We start from the raw sequence: 23,473 nt of genomic DNA, 5'->3' as shown, positions 1-23,473 counted from the left end.
TGAATCTGGATGTAATCAAGAATATCAGAAAATACCTACACTCTGAAGGCTTTTATGACAGTAAATTTCATTGAGGGTATAAGTCATAGACACAACTACACAAAAGTAAAATTACAAATACAGGCCATCAGGGTACCGGGTAAGCTCCCCACATCAGCGTACAAAAGTGTACAGCAAGTGAACTCAAGCCTCATTCTCGCTCCAGGGTAGTACGATTCAAGTTATTTATGTCCTCAGCTGATTTCTGTAATCTCGTTTTTGCATGATATACGACGTCAGACGATAATACGAGCTGCTACTTCACCTTATCAGCTACGTTATGTTTGCTCAATAACATAGCATCATCGCGGTAAGCAAATACAAACTAAACTTCAGGTAAATCGTGTATGCGGGCGATTAGATCTTCGGAAATGGGTTGGATACAGTTGGAATGTGCAATTTTATTAACTCCTGCTTTAAAAGTTTTCCCGCTTCTTCTATTACAGTCGAGCTGTTCATTTTTGGCAAACACAAATATGCGTTTTAAGCCATACCTTTCAGTTCCAATGCCTACGGCTTGTTCACATTCTCACCGGGCATTCTCACAAACCCCTCCAAAGAGCTATCTGTGCGTCTCTGAGAAGGTCGTCGATAGTCCATCCCTTCGGTAGAGGGTCTCCGTTTGAAAAGCGTCTATCTTGTTTTAATAAACGGACAACCTGGTCTCACGGCTTACTTCGTTTTCTCGTTCGTCGACTTTTAACTACATTTCTGCTCTACAGACGGTAACCAGATCGGCCGCTCGTCTTTCCTAACTGGAGATGGATCGCAAAGCCTATATATTAATTAGCTTAGTGATCGTCGTATTACTAGGTGTAGCGATAGGGTTGATCGTTTATTTCACCTTACCGGAGGAAACAGTAAAGTCGGCATGTCCCGCTACAATCCGCGATGCAGAAAGATACGATTGCCATCCAGAAGACGGCGTTACGGAAGAGAAGTGCTTGGCCCGCGGTTGTTGTTGGCAGCCGGCGGAGAGCGACGACAAAGCCCCGTGGTGTTACTATCCCGAAGTCTACGGTTATGAGGTCATCCGCGAGTCTAAGAAAACATCGCTCGGCATGTCTCTTAACCTGGATCTGATAGACGACATACCTACGCGGTACACAAGACAAGAAAGTCGAACTATTGAAAAACTTGTCGTCGAGGTTGAAATGCAAACGGACACCAGGCTCCGAGTTAAGGTAGTATGATTTGTATTTTTTTAAATTTATGATAACCGTAACGGTTGTAAATCTTCTGATTAATAGCGACTGAAATATATATGGTGTTATTAATAACACAATTCATCGTACAGTTTAATACTATGGTATTATTGATCTTTTGAATCGTTGACATTTTGACCTCAGTCAGAATGCCGTAACATAAGCTTAATGTTGAACTCTTACTGCACATGCTTCTGCGCCTACTGACCCACGAAGCTCTACTTTGCACTGTCCCTAAGTTTATATCAACTTACATGTACTCTTTCCACAGCTAACTGACACATCGCTGTATTGTCGTTGGTGTTGTAGAGCTTCCCATTATAGCAGTAAGTGTTACTGGTAGGCCCAAAGCATACTCCCTTTGGCAGAAAAAAAACCCACATATTTTAGACTTAATTTCTGGATTAAGACACAGTATCATAGAACAATGCACGTCAGTTTCAGTGAACAGGTCCTACCATTACAGTAAAAACTGCTGACACTGTAAAAACAGCACACTGCGACAATAAGCCCTATTACATCATAATAATGGTTTTTGTCACCACTTTTCAGATCAGTGCATTGAACGAAGAACGATTTGAAGTCCCATTCGACCTGCCAGAAGTAACACAGCCGGCGCCGAATCCGCTATACGACTTCGTGCATACGGATTCGCCGTTTAGTTTCAAAGTCATCCGAAAGTCAACTGGCACTGTGATGTAAGATAAACCATGATAACAATTAGACGGTTCCAAATCAAATCAAATTATATATATATATATATATATATATATATATATATATATATATATATATATATATATATATATATATATATATATATATATATATATATATATATATATATATACAGTGAAACCTGTCTAAACCGAACCCTGTCTAAACTGGAAACCTGTCTAAACTGAACCCTTTCCCTGTCCCATTCCAATAGAACTCTACGGTAAAAGGACCTCTGTAACCCGAACACCTCTCCAAACCGAACAATTTTCTCAGTCCTTTTAAAGTTCGGTTTAAACAGGTTTTACTGTATATATATATATATATATATATATATATATATATATATATATATATATATATATATATATATATATATATATATATATATATATATATATATCCCTTACGAGTGCCACTTTGGCAGTTACACATTACTGTCGCACATTTTCTAAGCCGATGCTTGAAAATTGCACTAATTCAATGGAATGTACTTTTACTTGTAGTAAGTCATCAGGTAAATATGTAGCCGAGTTCAATTTTACCTTTCAAGCTTCAAGCCTTCAAGCCTTCAAGCTTACGTAAAAACTCGTGTTGCTCCTTCTTGAACCCAGAAGATTTATCACGTTGAATGACGTTTTCAATCAAGGACAAGGATTTACGACCTTTTAGTCTCGAAGGTACGCGTATCAGAGCTGTGCAACTCTTGCGCGCCCATGGTATGTATGTGTGAATTGACGTGACTTGCGCAGCGGGAATAAATTGCCGACGAACAAGGGTGAACAGACCTTTTTTCGTGACATGGCAATTTTATATCCTTACTTAGTTACTGTGTCAGATAAGCGTAAGTACCCTGTCCTTGAAAAACTGGTCGGCGGAACGTCTCTATACATACTTTATTAATAATGCAGCTGATAACAGAGTAATTAGTTATATGTAACAATGACTATCCTACCATTAATCAGATTCCGTAATATAGATAGTTCTTCACCTGCTCTGACCTTTCACCTTTACTTAAGTACACTTTTGTGCGCGGAGGCTGTCTCATTTAAAGTAGTTGCACCTCGAAAATTGAAAGACTTAAACCTTTGCTCAAAGTTTGCTTAGAGACTCTTTCAACCCTTTCCAAATCAAAAATAAAAATAGATGGGGTCATCGGGTAAAATTTGGTATTACAGAAAGAAATTACCAAAAATTTCCCGTCACTGGAAATTCAAAATTGCCGCCACACCTGTGTTAATTCTACAGAGAAGTAAAATTTCCGATTTTCACAAAAATAAGCCGATGGAAACTTCGTCAACTCCGAGAGCTTTAACCTGTTCACCCCAAATTCCCTGTAAACAGGTCCAATATCACCATTGATAACAATGGGTTTGGGTGAAACCATGGTGGTGAAAGGGTTAAGATGAACCCTCACAAGCGTAAGACCAGAAAGCACTGTAAAAATTTCAGAGTCCGAATATCTGTCCCCAAGGCACTTCTATACCTCCAAAGATAATTTGCCTTTCACGTCACTCCAGCAAATTTCATAGTTTTAATTGGCATTTATCATCAAGACCTCGGATTTTCAGTTTGAGCAAATCAATTCCAAGTTTGAAAGGTTGCTCCGAATACATACCTTACACTAACAGTCGGTTGAACTTTACTTTTATTTACTGTAACAATGCCTTTCAGAGACTGATTGACGTAATTAGTCAATAACTGGTTTAGACACCGCCAGCAGAGTGATATCCCCTTTTCACATACTAATCTCCATACATTCATGCTTTTTAGATTTGTTCCATGTTGATATGGACAAACTAAATATTAAACGGTTGGTTTGATTCCTGTCGAAATCTAACATTTTAAGTGGTCCAGAAATTTTGGCAGCAACAAAAAACAACAGATTTGCGAATTCTCGAAACATTCTAAGCCTTTCCTCGGCTAGAGCATGGTTAGACTAATTTTGAAAGCCACAAAAACATAAAATTTTTATCATTTTGTGCGTGTATGTTTGTGTGTATGTTGAGGGTGTGGCGGTGTTAACATCGAAAACTAAATTTTGCAATTTTGACATAATCTGTACAAAATGTTATGCGAACGGAACGCGTAGCCATGTGCACTCTACGTTGCGTTCTCGCCATGGATGCAATCTTAAACTCCAAGTCTGTAACACCTTTACAATTAACTAACTTATCGATAAATCACACTGTCTTTAAACTTAACTTTTCCTCAATCGGGGAAAAAGTAACGTCCATAATTTATTCAGCAAGGCAATCATATCTGAGTGGATGTGTATATGTATGCAGATAGCTTCATGGGTTGTCTGGGAAATGTGTATTAACCCTTTGAGCGCCAAAGTCAATTTTTGTCACCTTTATAAAATGTGCCCCAGTCAATTTTTTTCAGATTTTTGCCAAAATCTTGGTGAAAAACTGTATCCAAAATTATCAAAAAAGTACAGAAAAATTCATAAAAATAGGTAAAATTTTGCGCTGAAATTTTGGTGCACTGGGAAAAATTACAGCACTCAAAGGGTTCCCGATGGAAAAAATTGTACACTGGGTGCAAACACATTAACTAATTAAGTGCATTGTGCTTTGCAGTTTTGATACATCAGTAGGCGGATTCACGTTTTCTGACCAGTTTCTTCAAATTTCATCAAAACTACCATCTAACAATGTGTACGGATTAGGCGAGCACAACCATCGTCAATATCGTCATGACTTGAATTGGAAGACCTGGGCTATATTCACTCGTGACGTGGCGCCAGTGGTAAGACATTTATTAACCTTTGTTTGAAAGGACACGGTGCATATTAGTTCAGATTGTCCTAAATATGGTGCAATGAATATGTATTGTGGCATCAGCAATGTGCATAAACACGTACTCAGCAGATGGAACGAAGAGATATCTCCGCATAATCGACGATTCGGAGAAGACAAGAAATTTGTCTCCAAAACGCTCTCCGTCAAACAGCTTTTAGGCTACATTTAAAAATCTCAACGATTGGAACACTCAACACAGGTTTCATTCATTCAGTTACAAGACAGCGCTTACTCAATTTCATGGGCCCGATGAAAGAGAGATCTGTTTTTGATGATATCTAGCCGCATACAAAAAAACGCAGAAGTACAATTGTTGCCGTTTATGGCGAACGGTCACGTACTCACATGCGAGCTGCGGGAAAGGTCCAATTTGATATATCTAAGCTTATTTAGTTCTGCGTAGGTCTCCAATAATAGAAGAGGACTTTGGTGCCATAAATTTTTACTCGATTCAATAAACAGATATCAGAAGCAACAAATGGTTCCGACGTACAGTCTTTTGGTTCTGAATAGGTTTGTTATCCATTTTGTTCACATATAGGTCTCAATGATTCTACATGTGAATTCTTCGCGTATATGCACCGAGGGATACACGATCGCTGGACTAAAGTTAAATAATATATATATATATATATATATATATATATATATATATATATGAGAGATATTTAGTAAACGTTGTCAAAAGTCACGCTTGCCACCCCCCCTGACGAACTCCTTACCCTTTCATAACCCCTAGGATGAGTGGAATCTCTATGGAGCTCAACCATTGTACATGTGTGTTGAAGATGGAAGCAACTCCCATGCCGTGTTGCTGATGAACGCTAATGCAATGGGTAGGTTTTGAAGTGGGTTAGTTTTAGCAATTTACAAAGGTCATAGCGGCGACACATGATGTTCAAATCAAACTATTTGCCGGGCTTACCTAGTATTTCAGTTCTGTAAGCTGAATTAATTAATCGGCGATTGATTAAATTTATAAAATGAACAAACAAGAAAGTTGCAGTTGCAGAAAGGTGCAGTTACGACGACCCCCAGTTAACGACTATTTCAATTGAAATTGTTGTCTCACTCTAATTAAATTTTAAGATACTTACCTCTGGACATGCTGGAGGCAAATATGAATACATCCACTTCAATTGACTATTCGCACTTGCTTAACCAATCGATGGTCTCATTTCAGTAAGCATAACTAATTACACAGAGTTGATGATGATTTTCTTCCAGATGTTATTCTCCAACCCGCCCCTGGAATAACCTTCCGCACAATTGGAGGAATCTTAGATTTCTACATATTCCTTGGTCCGACACCTGAAGACATCGTCAAGCAGTTCACGATTGATGTAAGCCAATAAAATGACAATACTTTCGACAAAATAAGCAGCGTTTAAGATTTTTATGAATGTAGCGTGTTTTCAATACTCAAGTTTAATCTAGAAAGGTGTATGAATACCCCTGGGGTGTGTATATGGACCAGAGTACGTTGCAATCAAAATACCGCTGTCCCTGAATATAAGCGTAGAAGTTCGGTATTCAAGCATTGGCCGGTTTTACAGAATATAATATTATTTGTCATTAATCGTCGTTTCTTTCAGGATTTTTCCGCAATAATAGTGGGTTATCAAGACCGATTTGATGTCAAACAATTTAACGCTGAAAATAAATCGTTAGTTCACAGGTACCCCTATGATGCCGCCATATTGGGCGTTAGGATTTCAGCTCTGCCGTTGGGGTTACAAAAGTCTGGATGAAGTCAAGCAGATAGTCAGCGATATGAGGGAACATGAAATCCCACACGTAAGGAAGAGTTTTGACTTTTGACATTTTGTTTTCGTGTAGCTCTTTGTGGTTCGGTCGTATTCTCAAATCATTTTCTCCATCGTGCCAATCCGAGGGCCCTACACATACTGCTATGGGCTCTCTGGATTTGAATAAGCCGCAAAAACGGGTTTGATTCTCCCAAAGCGAGTTCGACTTCGATGATATCAAATTTGAACCCCTTTTATACGCTCCTCTTAGAGTCGCAAAAAGTCACAACTTTCGAAATACGATCAAATCAAAACCATGTGAAAACCATGTTTTGTTATAAATATACGTCCAGGCTCGTTGAACCCTTTCACCGCTATGGTTTGACCCAAACCCATTGTTATCAATGATTGTAATGACGAGTTTGGATCTGTTGGACCTGAATTGAGGTGAAAACGTTAAACATTGCATGCCATTCCAATGATGTTGTCTGTCGTGTTCTGTTCACTACTTTACAAGTATGTTGAAGATATTGTCCGACCGATCATTACGTTTTCAAAACAACCTTGTCAAGAACCATTGTTCATTTTAGATATATTTTCCTTCAAAATTCGAGGAAATGAGCGAGAAATTAAATGTGTCAGGACATGTTATATTCAGAAATAATATTAATTCTCCAGGTGTTTAAGTATACGAATTCTAGTTGACATTTATGAAGTAAGAGTAACCCAGTGTAATAGAGGATGCCTAATTACAAAATTTCAAAACTGCCGGGTGAAAATAATTTTTTTCTCCTTCACTGCTTCTGAAACGAATATTCACATCGTCGGGAAGAGAAAAGGTGTGGCGTTCGTGGGGCGGAGGGGGGGGGGGACTGCATCATGCGGTGTGGCAAAACCGTAAAAATTACGCCAAATGTTAGCAGGCCCAACAGTTCTGACAGCACCATTACTTACGCCAAAATAACAATTTCGTTTACACAGGATGTGCAGTATGCCGACATTGACTACATGGACAATTATCGTGATTTCACCATCGACAAGGAGAACTGGTCCGGTCTTGGAGAATTTTTCGATGAATTGCATGAAAATGGTCAGCATGGTATCATCATACTGGTGAGACATTGTTTACTAGTTATCGGCATGAGTTCTGATAATCCTTTACTGGTTGTCGACATGAGTTCTGATAACCCTCTATTGTCCCCTATCATCTTCAAGGTATACTGTCACCTGTTCCAATTTTTGCCACAGTTATTATGAAAAGAGAAAATCTAACCAATCACAGATTTTAAGCGGGTGGCCGCTTTTAAAAACAGCGCCCTCACATGGTCATTTTGAATACCAAGGAACGCCCCTTTGACCATATATGGGCATATTTAGATTACAGGTGACTGTATACCTTTAAATGTAAATGGTAAACTATTCAAGAATGATTTTATTCACCATGCAAGCTACTGTTGGCTCGCTCTATTCCCATGAACCTGTAGCTTTTGAACAAAATATTCCCGTCATTTGTCATCGTGATCTGACTGTATACCGTTATATGGTAATTTCATCGTGTCTTGACGGTAACGATTATAGAAAGATACGTTTACAATCTTAAGAAAATATACTCTGGTAGGCCAGTCAGTCACATAATCCGCCAGGAGATGCGCTAAGTCCCTTGTCAGAAAGAGGCCACTACACAGACACGATCATTTATTTATGTATGCGTGTGCGTTTGTCTGTTTGTTTGTTTGTTATTATTTATTTATTTATTTATTTATTTATTTATTTATTTATTTATTTATTTTAATTGTGTTTAGGATCCCGGTATAAGTAATACTGAAAACGTTGGCTATGCTCCCTATGAAACTGGTAACGAAATGAACATTTGGATAACTGAATCAGATGGGGTCACACCGCTAGAGGGCGAGGTAACGTATAACAACGTCGAGTTCTGGAACTTGTACTCGTAAACCATATTCAAAATATAAACATACTTCGACGTGACGCGTGTCAACAAAAGTGTGAAATAAACTTTCATTTGAAACGTAGGGTGATAGCACTAGCCACTGCCTGCAGTAAGATTCGCGACTCCGGTAAATTTCATGGATTAATATTTTGCTTTTGTTTCAAAGAAAGTTAATCAGTTCTTCTTATCAATCATAAGGTGACGTGTGAGTGATAAGACATCCTTCCGACACGTATCATGTTTAGACATATCGTGTTTAACCCTTTGAGCGCCAAAGTCAATTTCTGTCCGCTTTATAATTATACCCGAGTCAGTTTTTTTCAAAATTTTGGCGGGAAAAATTATAGCACTCAAAGGGTTAAATAGGTAGACTAGCAACAAGAAAAAGTTTGTCAAATCCGTAATTTTTCTCTCGTTTGATAGGTATGGCCAGGTCTTGTGCATTATCCTGATTTCACCAAACCAGAATGTGAGACGTGGTGGACTCAACATTGTTTGGATTTCCATAAAAACGTATCGTATGATGCTCTGTGGATTGTAAGTATTCTGTGTCTCGTGAGAATTCAGAATTATGATTTCAGTTGAATTAATCAGATTCAAATCATGCATATAAAAAAAAATGCATTGGGCGGATATTGCTGCTCTGTTCAATAGTTACATAGGCCTACAAAATCTTAATAAGCCCTCTTATTTTAGTCAATAGTCTCTCTAAATATCACACTACGAATAGATTTTGTCCAGTTTCTCAGTTCGGTGCAGACAAGATGAAATAGTTAGATTGAAACATGTAAAACGTGTCCGTGACCGATTTTGCCTCAACAGGATATGAACGAGCCATCAAGTTTCGTCCCCGGATCATCGACCGGATGTGACAAGGATAATTCGTTGAATTACCCTCCATACTTACCAAGTAAGAAGCCGTCAATAATTATATTACCGTTGATGACAATTGTCGTTATTTTTGATATGTGAAACAGGTTTGTTTTATTCATCCCCCAAGAGGATACTGAAATGCAAGAAGATTACCTCGAAGTGTACAATATGGAATGTTGCTGTCGACTAATTAATTCTTTTCGGAAAACAGTTCAGTTGTCAACAATAACATCGGACATCAGACGCATACATACTGACTTGACAAGATGAATATAAGACTTTTCGATATTATTTTCTGAGTAGAACAAGGGAGGACATTTTACAAACACAACAAAAGCACTTGAAAACACATCAAGAGTTACGATAGATGAGTGTTAAGCTAACTCCCATCCATTCGAATTAAAAATGCCAATATTTTAGCGTACATCTGAAACTCAAAATAATGACATTGTTTATTGTCTTTGCCATGAAAATGCGATCCTCGAACCAACAAAAACCCCGATTTTTTGTGGGTCTGAGAGCGGTTTCGGAAACTTAATTCTGCTGAGTAACGACGTTGCAAAAAGATTGAAAATTGAATGAATCGAGTCTTTGTTTCAATTTATATATTGAAAACTACTCCTGACAATTTTGTATTACAAACGACTGCAACGTGTTTGATATCGACATGATCAAAAAGTCAAAAAACAATGATTTACAAAAGTCACTGTTTTGTGGTGGAAAAGTCTTGTCGATCTGTAATCTTATTCTGATGATTACTCACTGAACTATTTCACATTCGTCAAGCCAATTTTCTCAGTTTCAATCGTCGTCCTATAAATATCGTTCACAACATTCACATAACTTGAATTTACGAATAAGAATGAATGCCATTTGCATATATATCGCGTAAAACTGCGTGTATACAATACAACACTCCAACGGTAACAGAATACACAGCACGCAGCAATATGTTTATGAATCTTCCATAATTATGCTTTTAAAGTGCCAAAGCTCCTGGCAAAAACCTCTAGCGCGGTTGCAGAAAAAAACTCTATGATGTACTTAAAACAGCGTCAATCGTGGAAATTCACGCTCGCGCTTTTCTCACCTTTGGTCGTTTTCTTTTCAGATATCCTAGGTGGCTTCATGTATGACAAAACGATATGCATGGATTCTTTGGCACACTGGGGCACGCAGTATGACACGCACAGCTTGTACGGACACAGCATGTCCATTGCATCGCATCAGTGAGTATATCCAGCTGATTTTAACCATGAAAAATGGCTTTTTTCAAAGCTTAACGTGTGTTCGGTATTATTTTTTTTACTTCAAATTCAAGAGACAATCCAAAGCAACGCATTCCTGTGACACTTCCACTCGCAGTAGTTAGAAAAAGAAAAGGTTTTGTGTCTCATCCTCGCTCACATCAATCTACAAGCCGCGTCAGCATTTTTATCGCGTTCACTTGATCGTACATCGTCATGATATGTTGGTTTCACGTCGGTACTTTAATCTTTTGAGCTCAAAAAGTCCGAAAAACAAAAAACGAAAGTAAAATTTAGAAAAAAGTGTCGGCGCATCAGTTTCTGTAAGAGACCTAGGATGAGAACCCAACAAATTATAACACTTATGCCACACTCATGCTGCATATTGAGTTTGATAAACACACAAAAGGGACATCGATGTAGGTTAGAACGACAAATGTAAAAAAAACGAGTATTAAATGGACACGTCAGCCATGGGAACAATTAGTTTCTTCCTCAATCGCGATGTAAGCTCATATACAGAAGATTAAATAACCTACGTCAAAAAGGGTAATCATAAGAAATATGTGACTGCTTTCATTTAACGTTTTAGGACCATGGAAACGATTTTTCCAGACAAGCGAAGTATGGTACTGACTCGATCTCAGTTCATAGGTAGCGGTCATTACGCTGGACATTGGTTGGGTGACAATCAAAGCTTTTGGGAACAGATCCATTGGTCGGTTGTCGGTAGGTTATCTACGAATACCCTTAAACTCTCTCTCATATATAGTGTATATATATATATATATATATATATATATATATATATATATTATATATATATATATATATATTATGTGTGTGTGTGTGTGTGTTGTGTGTGTGTGTGTGTGTGTATAGGTGTGTGTGTAGGTGTGTGTGTGTGTGTGTGTGTGTGTGTGTGTGTGTGTGTGTGTGTATCTTGTTACTATGCTCTTCGCAATTTTTCCTGATTTCATTCTTTTAAATTCGCTAGGAGTTTATCTCTTTTAAGAAACTCTGACAACATTGCAGTTTCACATTACCAAGTAATATCATGCGACTCTTTGATTAAATTAATAGGAATGCTGGAATATGGTCTCTTCGGATTTCCATATGTAAGTACCCATAAGCAGTAATGATAATTCATCAACTGTTTGGATGAACATTTTTTTTTTAAATGAAACGTCGAAATGTCGATGTGTCGGATTTTGTAAGTAATTCTGAAAATGAGCATTTACAAAATTATTCCTGTTCTGCAAGCAAGACAGGTTCTATCGTTTGTATGGCATCGTGAGTCAAATGAAATTTGTTTACTTAACCAAACTATATATTCCTTTTTCTTGATGACAATCCCATGCATGGCTACCTTGGGTGTATCAGAGGCGGTATACGTAACAGATACTCATTTGCTTTGGCCCACAAAACAGATAGGTGCCGACATCTGTGGTTTTTGGTTCAACACCACGGAAGCAATGTGTCAGAGGTGGCACCAGTTGGGAGTCTTCTATCCGTATGCACGTAATCATAACGGCAATGGTATGATTGTGAGTATTTTTTTGTAATCCTAAGTCTTCAAAAAGGGCATATTTTATAAAAATTTAAAATTTGGGGAAACTTCCCGTTAGAGCCGCATCAGCTCTAACGTTTGATGTATTTTACAGAATTGTTGCATAAATTTTACATAAATTTCTTCATATACTCTAAAAATCACCCTGAAATGCCTTTTGCTCAACATGTCAACACAGCGTGCATGTGTTCAATGTCTGACTGTATTCTCGATGGCTGAATTTCAGTCCGGACCAGAAATCATTTGTCAACAATAATAACACATACTGTACACAAGGCAAAGCGTTGTCTTTACAGGCTTACATATTATCCTTGAACATCTTTTGGGTAGAAGAAGAAAGAGAGAGTCTTGTTATCTGGAAAAAAACAATGAAAATCTTATCACATGCTAGAGCTGTTGTAACTAGTACCTTTAATGTAGTATGCACATGGAAAATGACAGTTTTAAGGTAAAGGGCGACGAATTCGGACGCGCACACGCTTTAAAACGTTTCTGCGCAGATTTAACTCCAGCCTGCCGCAAATGGGTTATTTTGTAGCACATATATTTAACATCACCTGTCATTGTTGAAATTGCGCTTTTACCTAATTTTTTTGACCCAGTGTCTTAGAAATACATGTGACCTATAACCTTGTCATATTTTGACCCCTAGGAAGCTGGTTTTTATTCAATATGAGCGAAAAATTAACATTTCTCTCCCATTTATATGGCGCAAATTACCCATTCACCTAGAGATATTGTAAAAAGTAGCGTGGTGACACCCTTTTATTAAAAGTGTAAACTAAATGGTATTATGTCAGAAGTTTTTATTCGCCAAGTTTGGTCAAATGACACCATTCAAAGCGACAGGAAGAAAGTTCGAAAATTATGTAGTGATATAATTTCGATATCGTCATTTTGTAATCGATACTTATGTTAAAATTTCTTCACAAACATCATGAAAACTATACCTTCGACAGATATGGATCGTAAGTCTTGGTATTTATTAAAATTAACTCATTTGTTAAGCGTTTATAATTGATTTCTTTAGTTTAAGTGAATTATATCATTTTTATTTATTTCTAACGACGCCATTTTAACGTCCGTTTCCATGGAAACAAGCGTGGTGACCCCCATTTTTTATTTCATTTTTGCACTTGCACAACTTCCAAGAATATTTGTGCAAAGTTTCAAGAAAATGACACCACAACTAATTTTGACGTAATTCGTAGTACTTCCCCTTAAGCATTCTAATACGTTGCTGGAAGATATTACTGTCAAAGTCGGGAGCAAATTTAGGCAACAGGGCAACCATGGAATTTTTTTTGATCAGAATAGTAAATTACCTCAACATTGCTAAATTCATAGTCTAAGTGGCTTCTATTCTGTCATCTAGTTTGGGTTTTGCTGAGTTATCATCATTAATTTTTGATGAACAAAGGGAATCGCTGAACGGGTTTAGATTTATTATCTGTTATATTCGAATTTTAATGTTAAACTTTTCAGCAACAAATTTGCTAAACCCAAAATATATTCGCGGATATTCAATTTTCAAGACTCAACAAGGAAGTGAAAGGTCGTCACAGGTTTACACACGGTTGACCACCGTAGGGCTCTGAGATTTTCTGAATCAATGAACTTTTCCCCATTTGCATTCTACCTTTCTCAAGTAATTGCTTTCGTTCCTCTGCCTATCGATAGAGTCAGCACCCGACAGTGTGGAGTGATGACGTCATCGATAACATCCGGGACATGTTGAATCATCGTTACAGAATCCTTCCATTCCTGTACACGTTATTCTATCATGCCTACACCAGAGGATCGACTGTTGTGAGGCCTTTCCTGCACGAGTAAGTAGTATGCACAGGAGCTGACAATTTCGTTTTAGTTTTTGTTCTTATCTGTTTTCTTCCCGTCCATTTATTATTTTTTATGTGATCACGTGTCATCACTTCAGGTAACTACGTATATGTGCAGCCCCGTGATTGCTTTGTGCACAAACAAGGAGAAACCCCAGAATTAAATCTTTGTATAGCTTTTTGATGTTTGTAAGCCCATTACCCCGCCAAAAAGTTACTGTAACAAATAAAACGGCCAGATGCCTTGCAGGTTTCAATATCTACAGTGTCTTGCTTAACGTTTTAACATTCAGATTGTTGTAACTTACAGGTTTCCAGGAGACGATACTTGTCTGTCAGTTGATACACAGTTTCTATGGGGGCCTTGCTTAATGATAACTCCAGTCATGACCGAGGTGAGGGTGGTTTTTGTATGCGCTGCATTATGTGTGTCTGTCTGTCTGTCCGTATGTATGTGCAGACCGGAAAACACACTTACACAGACACACGCTGTTGCCAGTGTCTGTACACAAAAACCTCCCCTCCCCCCAAAAAACCAAACAAAACCGGGTGATGCTGCCTTGTGCAGACCCGGTAGGGGAGTATGGGTCCGTAAGCCAAGTCATTCACATCGCGGTCCTACCAGTGAGTTATTTCCAAGAGTTTCGGATTCACGCCTGCCCTTGCTTTCAAATGCCCTGCGAGCTTCCAGGTAAGTCAAAGCTGTGAGGTCGCAGGATACGCCTGGGAAATGCCTTTCTCTTACTTCTAATGTTTGCGCATTTTTATAGACATTCATTATCCAAAAACTTTGAGTATGTTGAGATGAGAAATAAATAAACCTGAATAAATTTCTCAGTGCCGTTGTGTGAAAGCTGTAAAATGATCCTGTCGACAAGCGTATAGAACAGAAATGTTTATCAGAAACTGATGTTTTTCAACAAAATGACAATATACAGGTTAAATAAAAAGCTAAAATTTACGAAGCAAATTTCACATTCTATTCATATGCAAATTTGATATGAAATTATAACTTTTGATATACAAGTCCATCAACAGCATGTTTGTTTTCATAACACCAGTGAAAGATGTTCACTGAATAGAGAATGCCGTTGCTCAACGCTCTTTACGTATGTGTAGTTGGCTGAATCCAAAACATCCTTAATCTTTTTTCAAGTTTGGTGTAAATCTGAAAACTTACGCAGGCGTGTCATAAAGTGGAACATTACAGCATGTAATGAAAAGTGAGACTTCAACAGAAATACCCTTACCATGCTTACCAAGAGAAATTTATGGACAAAATAATTGTTGGCCAAAATATGACATTGGATGACGATGTTTTTCCTTCACACACAGGATGCTGTGACAGTCGATGGCTACTTTCCTGATGACCGTTGGTACGATTTCTATGAGGTGAGTAAAACGTTTGAATTCAATACTAGCCATGCTGTGTCAATAATATTTGATCTCTCACCGGCACGTTATGATAAAACTTTTATCATTTAAGCACTTCGTGTTCGTTTAAATGTCACCTCTTGCTTTTCAGACAGTGCTTTGAAAATAAGTCTATATGATGTATGGACGGGGATAAACCAACCATCTGGAGCAATCACTTTTTGATATGCATTAATTGACGTCTATGATGTGCTATCATGACGACAGTCCGTGTGTAGAGGAACTGTGTCATGACATTGAAACCTTAAAATAGTGTAAGTCGACAGCACATAAAGGACTGTGAATACTAGGGTCGCCAATTTTTTCCATCGAACTGTATATCGCTCAGTATGAAAAACAATTTGATATGATTTCGATGTTTTAATACATGCCAATTACTTGCATCTCTGACAGGGCGAAGAGATCCCAGCAGAGAACCGTGGAACAACTGTGACACTGGACGCGCCCATTGACTTCATACCTGTCCACGTACGAGGTGGTTACGTCATTCCGACTCAACAACCAAATACAACCACGACAACGAGGTAAGCAATAAAATGAAAAGTACCTATAAATATGATAATTGACGTATGAGACGGGTGTCGTGAACGGAGGTCGGTAAGAGGATCTAACACCTATATCGCTTCCTGTTATCGATTCGCATGACATTGAATCTGCTGTTTGAAAGAAACGATCTGTAATAAGAGATGGAGACGACTTGAAAAGTTTAGCAAAGTTAATACAGTGATAGCGTCTTTAACCACATTTCTCAGTATCTCGTCTCATTCAGTCGACAGAATCCGTTTGGATTGATCGTCGCACTCGGAAGTGGACCAGAGAACAGCGCTCACGGGGACATGTTCTGGGATGATGGCGAATCAAGAGGTAATTGTTTGCCAGCATATACTTACACTGCTTTTTCGTTTTGCCTTTAAAGTATTGATCAATATCCTCATGGCAACTATTAATTGAAGTAAAATGCTGTTCGGGGACAGATATTCGGACTCTCAAACTTTTACATTCTTTTGACCCACCATTTGTAGGAACTAATTTTGAAGTACATGGAGTGTTTTTTTCACTGGCTTAGTTTTGTGAAAATCGGTAATTTTCCTCATAGAGATAACACAGGAAAGGTGGTCGTGTTGAATTTTGAATATCTACTAATGTTAGGTAATTTGTTTCTCTAGTGCCAAAAATGTGCAGTGTGACACTCGATTTTTATTCTTAATTTTGAACGTTAGCGGTTGAAAGTTTACTTGAGGAAAGTTTGAGCAAAAGTTAAGTCCTTCATTTTCGAGGCGCGAACTACCTTAAAATATCAATTGGCAGTCTAGATAACTAGCACATTTATTTCACCCATATTCCAATTCTCATAATCTCTTTACAGGAACTATCGAAAAGGGATTATACTCTATGCTGTCTTTCTCCGCAACAAAGGTGAGTCTTCTGGTCGTAATTATTATCTATTGTAAACTTCCAAATTTATAGTGCTGTTGAGGGATATGTCAAAACTGTGTAGATTTTCAGAACACCTGCCTCCCAGATGGCATGCAGCTATCGTAATATTTTGCATTGAATCTTATAATTCAATATTATGTCCATTACTTAGCGAGCTCTCTAAAAATCTGATGACTCTTCAGGAAATTAAGAATGTGAAACTTCAACGAAAATCTTTTCATTTCATAATACCAGAGCGGTGTTTCTATAAATGTCGAGTACCTTGGCTATCAAGACGGTCTATGGAAATGAAGTTACAAATTGCCTTACAGTCATCCTAATTAACAGACGTTTCAATGGATGTGGTTGAGAAGTTTGTGCACTGGCATCTCTGCTACACGAATAAAGTGTGCCGCGTACCGGAGTTCAAATCCAAACCATGCGGGTAAATTTGACACATGGGTTTTGGTCATTTTTCAGGGGGGGGTCATCAATTTTTTTTGTCTGACAAAGGGGGGTCATCTTTTTTTCACAAAAAATGCAGGGGGGTCTATATTTTTTTGAACACCGGCGACAAGATTTTGCCCCCCCCCCCCCCGGCAGTATAAACTGAACGCTCCCTTAGTCGCAAACATAACATTTTGCCGGACTTTACACCAAAACTTACAAAAAAGCAAGCAAACGTCTTTTGTAAATGTAATAACTAATCCATGTGTTTTATTGGTGGTGAACATTCCAAGCTGAGCGTTAAAAACGAAACCGTAAGATTACATCTAGCTGAGGCAAACCCTAAGCAAAGTTATGAAGAGCAGAGATAAGTAGCGGTGGTCACGTGACCTCGAGCATTCCATTCACTTACCGCTCCTCAATGTACATGTACTGAAAAATTGCTAAGATGCAAATCACATCAAAATCAATCATAACGGCAGAAAATTTATAGTTTTTTCAAGACTATCTACTGTCATTTAGCGCCTTTCTAACTCATATCTTGCGGACTTACCTCACTGTCACACCGGGTCACTTTTAACTTCAACGTATACTGGAGTCACACCTCAAAATTGTACAATCAGTTCAAGTCGTGGTGACGTACATATGACGGATAGATTTGAGCAGATGCCCAAGGGTCTATAGATTAATTAAGGAACAATCCCCTACAAGAATTTGGAGTCCGATAATACAAGCGGAGAAATTCATGCTTTGGTGTAGGCTCCACGGTGGTCGCAGTTGCTGCAATAGAATCCGTACTACTGGGTTCAGATAAACAAAGTTTCTCACACGTTCAACTTTTCAAACTAGGCCAACATCCGATTTCAAAGTCTCCGATCGATAATTTCTCCCGAAGTTCAAAAACCAGAAAGACTGAATTTCTGACCACTGTCAGTTTACCGATAGTTTCAATTCAAACTAGCCGCCAACTCTGTCTTATCTTTATGAAGAAAAATGTATTGATTTTTGATTTTCCAACATGAAAGAAGGTAGAAAGATGTTTATACAGCAAGAGCTTTAAAATTGAAAGATTAGTTCACTGTAAGGCCTTATATCTTTGGTTACCCACGGAGATAGTCCGTAATGAAAGTAATACTTTAATTTGATTTTTCCTACATGTAGCCGTTGAACTTTAGATTAAGATGTGAAAGATACGTGATAAAACCAGTTTTTTTAACTCATTGAATATGATTCAAATACTAATATTTATTTTTACTCCTCGGGATGTGTAAAGTCAGGTGAGCAGATAGCTTCAGAAAATGCTGTCCCTTAAAGGAAGTAGAATCAAGTACTCGGCCGTGTGGGGGCGTTTTGAGGCAGCCCGACCCCCAAAAACGGTCCGCTTGAGTGGTCAAAAGTTTCCAAAATCGGCCAAGTTCTGCCGTTTTTCTCTTGACATTCACATAATTGAACTCGTTTTTAAGTTCAAGCTGTAACTCAAGCATGTAATTGATCTTTTCTTAACATAGAGCCGCCCAGCAGGTCAATTATGGGGTATAAAACCTCCAGAGGCAGGTAAACTTTAAGGCAGCATGAGTCTCAAAGAAATACTTCAACTTTTGCTCAAGCCTTTCTCAATAAATATATCAACCATACTCTTTGAAAATCAAGAAAAAACATTGGATGTCACCGTGCAAAATTTTTTGCTAGAGAAAGTACATATTGCCGAAGATTTGCCGATATTTGATATTCAAACTACAGCTCCAGAGGCAGGTAAACATTAAGGTAGTATGCGCCTCTATCAAACTTTAAGGTAGCATGCGTCTCAAAGAAAGACTTCAACTATTGCTCAAGCAATATTTGAACCATACTCTTTGAATATCAAGTATAAAATTTTGGGGTCACCGTGCATATTTTTGTGCTAGAGAAACTGCAAATTGCCAAAGATTTGCCGATATTTTCAATTCAAACTACAACTCCAGAGGCAGGTAAATTTAAGGTTGCATTGGCTTCAATGAAAGGCTTAGATTTTCGTTCAAGCTTTTCTCAAGCAATATTTCAACCATACTCTTTCAAAATCAAGAATAAAAAGCTGGGGTCACCGTGTGTTTTCTGGTTCAAAGACCAGAAAAATTGAGTTCTGACCACTCTAATATTACCGATAGTTTTAATTCAAACTAGCCGCCAACTCTGTGTTAACGTAATGAAGAAAAATATATTAATTTTTGATTTTCGAACATGAAATACAGTAGAAAGTTTTCATACACCAAAAGCTGAATAACTATGGTTACCCACGAAGATAGTCCTTAAGGAAAGTAGTACCCGAGTTTGATTTTTCCTACATGTAGCCGTTGAACTTTAGATTAAAATGTGAAAGATACGTCACGTGATTAAAACATATTTTTTACTCCAAGGGATGTGTAAGCATCAGAAACTGCTGTCCCCTCAAGGAAGTAGAGAGAGTCGAGTACTCGGCCATGTGTGAAGGCGTTTTGATGCAGCCCAACCCCCAAACGAACGGTCCGCTGGAGTGCATACTGTTGCATATTTACAATAGTGAATGAAGTGATTGTGACTGGATTATTTGATCGCATTTCAACCTTGACACTTTTGTGGTTATAATGTGAGTTCCAAAGATTATTGCTAAACTTGATAAAGTAGTGTATCATTGTGCAGAAATCGATATGCTATATATACTATATTTGTTTTAACGAAATGACCTCGAGGCTCTCTAAAATCACAAATGATAGCAAATTGATGTACATGTTATGTGACGATTAGAGTTGATACTCACCATTGAACAACATGTCAGAGTTATCGTTCAGTATACCTTGTCAAATTCAGTCAACGTGTTCAAGGGTTGAGGGATTGTGCCTTTGTAAAATTGTCCTCTGTCTCTGAATACTTATATTCACAGTTCATAAAGAAATTCATGCTCTGATTGTTACAAAGGTTTGTAATGCTGCTTTCACAAACACCTCTGTAGGAGTGGGAGCGGGAGATTCCGCAAAATAATAATAATAATAATAATAATAATAATATAATATTGGGTTCTTATATAGCGCACATATCCACAAGCACAGGGACGCGTTATCTTTCGAATGACGAATGTTGGTACTTTGAGTACCCATTTTCGAACATTATGACTCGATCTTTTACATTTGTTTTCCGTGTTTGCTTGTTCACAATAACATATCAATTATTAATGAATATTTATATTTCCGTCTGATTGTAAAAATAGTATTTTCAAGATTAAGTGCTTTGCCACTGTTCTTATATAAAACACCAAGGGTGGACACAAACCGGACACCTGAAAGAAAACTGCTCTGTACGTCAATCATTTCAAACGGAAACTGTCATTGGACAGGTGGCGCGTGGTTCATCGGAACGCGTACGGTCTGTACGTTACCACGTACGACTCGCGCTCGAACCTTAGTAAAAATCACTGAAATATGAAAAAAATGACCCAAAAGATATTCCACACTTCGCATAATGTTAGACAGGCACTAGGTTTAATTAGTTGTACGCATATGTCTTACTTTAATGCCATGAAACAGTCGAAAACTGTGCGAGATCCACACTTCCGGGTTGAAACACTGGGACGTCGTTTGCAATGTTTGTATTTGCACATACTTACGTCATAGGAAAGCCGGCACTTCATAGCCAATCAGCACTCGAGAAATCTATTGCGACATCGCGACCTGTAATTTGCATACAGAGCAGTTTTCCCTTCGTTCAAGCAGCGAAATTACACTCCGTTTCAAATGACAAACGCACTATTTGGTAATGTTACCGGAAAAATTATTTATTTGACGTAAGAAATGGCCATAACTATTGGTTTTGTTGGCATATAACCCGTTTCAATGTAGATTTTCCCAAACGGTCTAGTTCGGTGTCCACCCTTGGATTTCTTATGAGTAGGAGTGTGTGTACAACTATTCATAGTACCCAAATTCGCAAGAGGTTGCAGCGTGCGCATGACACAGCTGGGAATATAACGCGTCCCTGTGTCCACAAGTACATGTGATAAAGGCGCTTTTACAATTATTATTATCCCTGGTCACTAGACCTAATATGATACCACTCAACTCCCTGGGGAGCAAACAACAGCTCACATGTGCAGCCAATAAGCGCAGCAGAGCTAAACGCACACATTACAACCACTGTCCTACCAGGTACCCATCACTCCTGGGTGGGGAGAAGCAATGAGGAATAAAGTGCCTTGCTCAAGGAAACAACACCACTGCCATGTCGGGCTCGAACTCGCCATCCTTTGATCGTGAGTCCACTGCTCTAACCACTGGTCCATGATGCCTCCTAAATAAGTTCTTTCTTGAGCCCCCTCTGACAAACTCACAATGTGTTCAAGTCCACCTAGACTTGGTTCAAGTCGGTGAATTTAAAACAAATAAAATCATTTATAATAACAAACACATAGTTTAAAAATAATATTTGGGAACGCTAGACATTTATCTCGACGCATTTCGACTTATGAGTAGGCCTAACTTATAAGTAACGTGTTTGAACGTGTATCAACGAGCGTATAACCCGCCTACAACTTATGGCCCGCACATGCGGAACGTATGAGCCGTACATTGGCATACGTCGAAAGTTTTGTGCATGCACAAAATTTTTCGACAACCTTGTCGTACTACGACGTATACCAGCGTGGTTCAGCGTGCTCTTATAACTCATACAAAACTTACTCATAACGTATTCGATGTACGTCCAACCATGGAGGTAGCTACCTCCATGGTCCAACGTATTCGCCAATTTTTTTCACTCGTTGGCATACGCGTAATCGTCAAGGTGTGACAGAACAACCCGCGCAGCGCAGTGGCACGGGGTAGAAATTGTAGGTCAGCAGCATAGTTTCACTCAAATTCACAGGTTTTGGATTCACCACTCTCAAGAACGTGAAGTACTGAATGTTTAGGCAAAAAAAAAAGAAATGTTTCTGGTCAGGTCTTTCTTTAAAAAATGGTGCGGCGACGCGCATTTTATTTTTTTTATTTTTATTTTTTTTCCCTCAAGGGAGGGAGGAGGGTCAGTTTTATATTTTTATCAATATAGTCACATAAATAGTGTTCATGAAGTCACTGATCATGCCCCCCAAAGAATTTTCTCTTTCTCTTCAGCCATTTTGGTTTGGTGTCAGCCAGGACCGCCGGCCACAAACAGGAAAAAAAAGGGTGACGCTCTGTTGTTCAAGTGACGCGCGCGCTGACCAGAAACATTTCTCCTTTTTTTGGCCTTAAAAGTATATTTTTGTTAAAATTTAAAATCATCTCCCCTTCTTCCCCGAGTTGATGTAAAGGTCTTTTGAGGCCAAAGGCCAAATTGCGTCCAATAACACCTAAAGTTATTGTACTCTGCGTCAAAGTTATTGGACTCCGCGTCCTGTGATACTGAAACTTACTGTACGACGAAACTCCATAGGTTACAGACGCAGGTGTACAACAATTATAGTTATAAGTGTTATACAATTGAACCAACGACACCTATATTTCTTTGTTGGTTAAGCAGCAAAAGAAAAGTAAAAGAAAACCGGAGTAAATTACCACCAAAAGACGTTACCTTCTGCAGACCTAGTGAGGGAGGGGTTAAATGTTCCCTTTTTTCATACAAAAAGTTTATTACACCGTAAATAGCTCTCCGCATCGACCTGACCACTAGGAATTCTTTTGCGAACGTTGACCAACGCCCTGTTGCAGGAACAATTCTTATGCAAATGTATATCGTCCATGTTTGAACATTATTGTTAAAATGTTAAACACTCTGCGAAAGTCAAACTCAGCATATTCACACAGTCTTCACACTATAGCTTGGCCTTATACCTGAATGCCAGTAATTACAGGGAGACAGTGAGAAATAATCAGATTTTAGCCTTTTTGGCCTACCTGCATTTCCACATAATATTAATTTTGGACAACATTTCTTGACCACAAAAAGGTCGCACCTGCAAAACAAGAAAAATTGGCTACGTCCTGCAAGTTTATAGCAAAGTGTAAACAAGATAATATATGATTGGTTATGTTGTGTTCTTACTTACATATACATGATAGGTTTTGGTTACAACCGTTGCTCCAAACTAATCCACTTCAAAACAAAAAATCAGAGGCTACGGTGCAAAACTTGATGCAAGACTGAGAAGCAAATGACCCAACATTTACCAGATTGCGATGACGACAACGGATAATTT

General features: G+C 38.3%; 1 protein-coding gene across 2 annotated transcripts; it reads left to right on the top strand.

Moving 5' to 3' along the window:
- The first annotated feature begins 665 nt into the window (after nucleotides 1-665).
- Nucleotides 666-23,473, top strand: LOC139141008 (sucrase-isomaltase, intestinal-like). Of its 2 annotated transcripts, none has more exons than XM_070710559.1 (21): nucleotides 666-1,223; nucleotides 1,797-1,942; nucleotides 4,547-4,715; nucleotides 5,508-5,604; nucleotides 5,996-6,111; nucleotides 6,440-6,565; nucleotides 7,498-7,629; nucleotides 8,319-8,429; nucleotides 8,891-9,004; nucleotides 9,290-9,377; nucleotides 10,452-10,569; nucleotides 11,180-11,316; nucleotides 11,671-11,705; nucleotides 12,018-12,134; nucleotides 13,838-13,986; nucleotides 14,306-14,390; nucleotides 15,331-15,387; nucleotides 15,823-15,953; nucleotides 16,199-16,293; nucleotides 16,796-16,845; nucleotides 23,337-23,473. In XM_070710559.1, exons 1-21 carry the CDS (start codon nucleotides 801-803, stop codon nucleotides 23,364-23,366), a joined length of 2,526 nt encoding a protein of 841 aa, XP_070566660.1. In that variant the 5' UTR covers nucleotides 666-800; the 3' UTR covers nucleotides 23,367-23,473. The 2 variants fall into 2 exon arrangements, with proteins under 2 accessions (XP_070566660.1, XP_070566659.1); XM_070710558.1 differs by lacking the exon at nucleotides 23,337-23,473 and adding an exon at nucleotides 17,101-17,204.

Source organism: Ptychodera flava, chromosome 9, assembly GCF_041260155.1.
Source record: "Ptychodera flava strain L36383 chromosome 9, AS_Pfla_20210202, whole genome shotgun sequence".
NCBI lineage: Eukaryota > Metazoa > Hemichordata > Enteropneusta > Ptychoderidae > Ptychodera > Ptychodera flava.
Note: the sequence above shows the minus strand (reverse complement) of the source record. Positions and strands in the feature narration are given on the sequence as shown.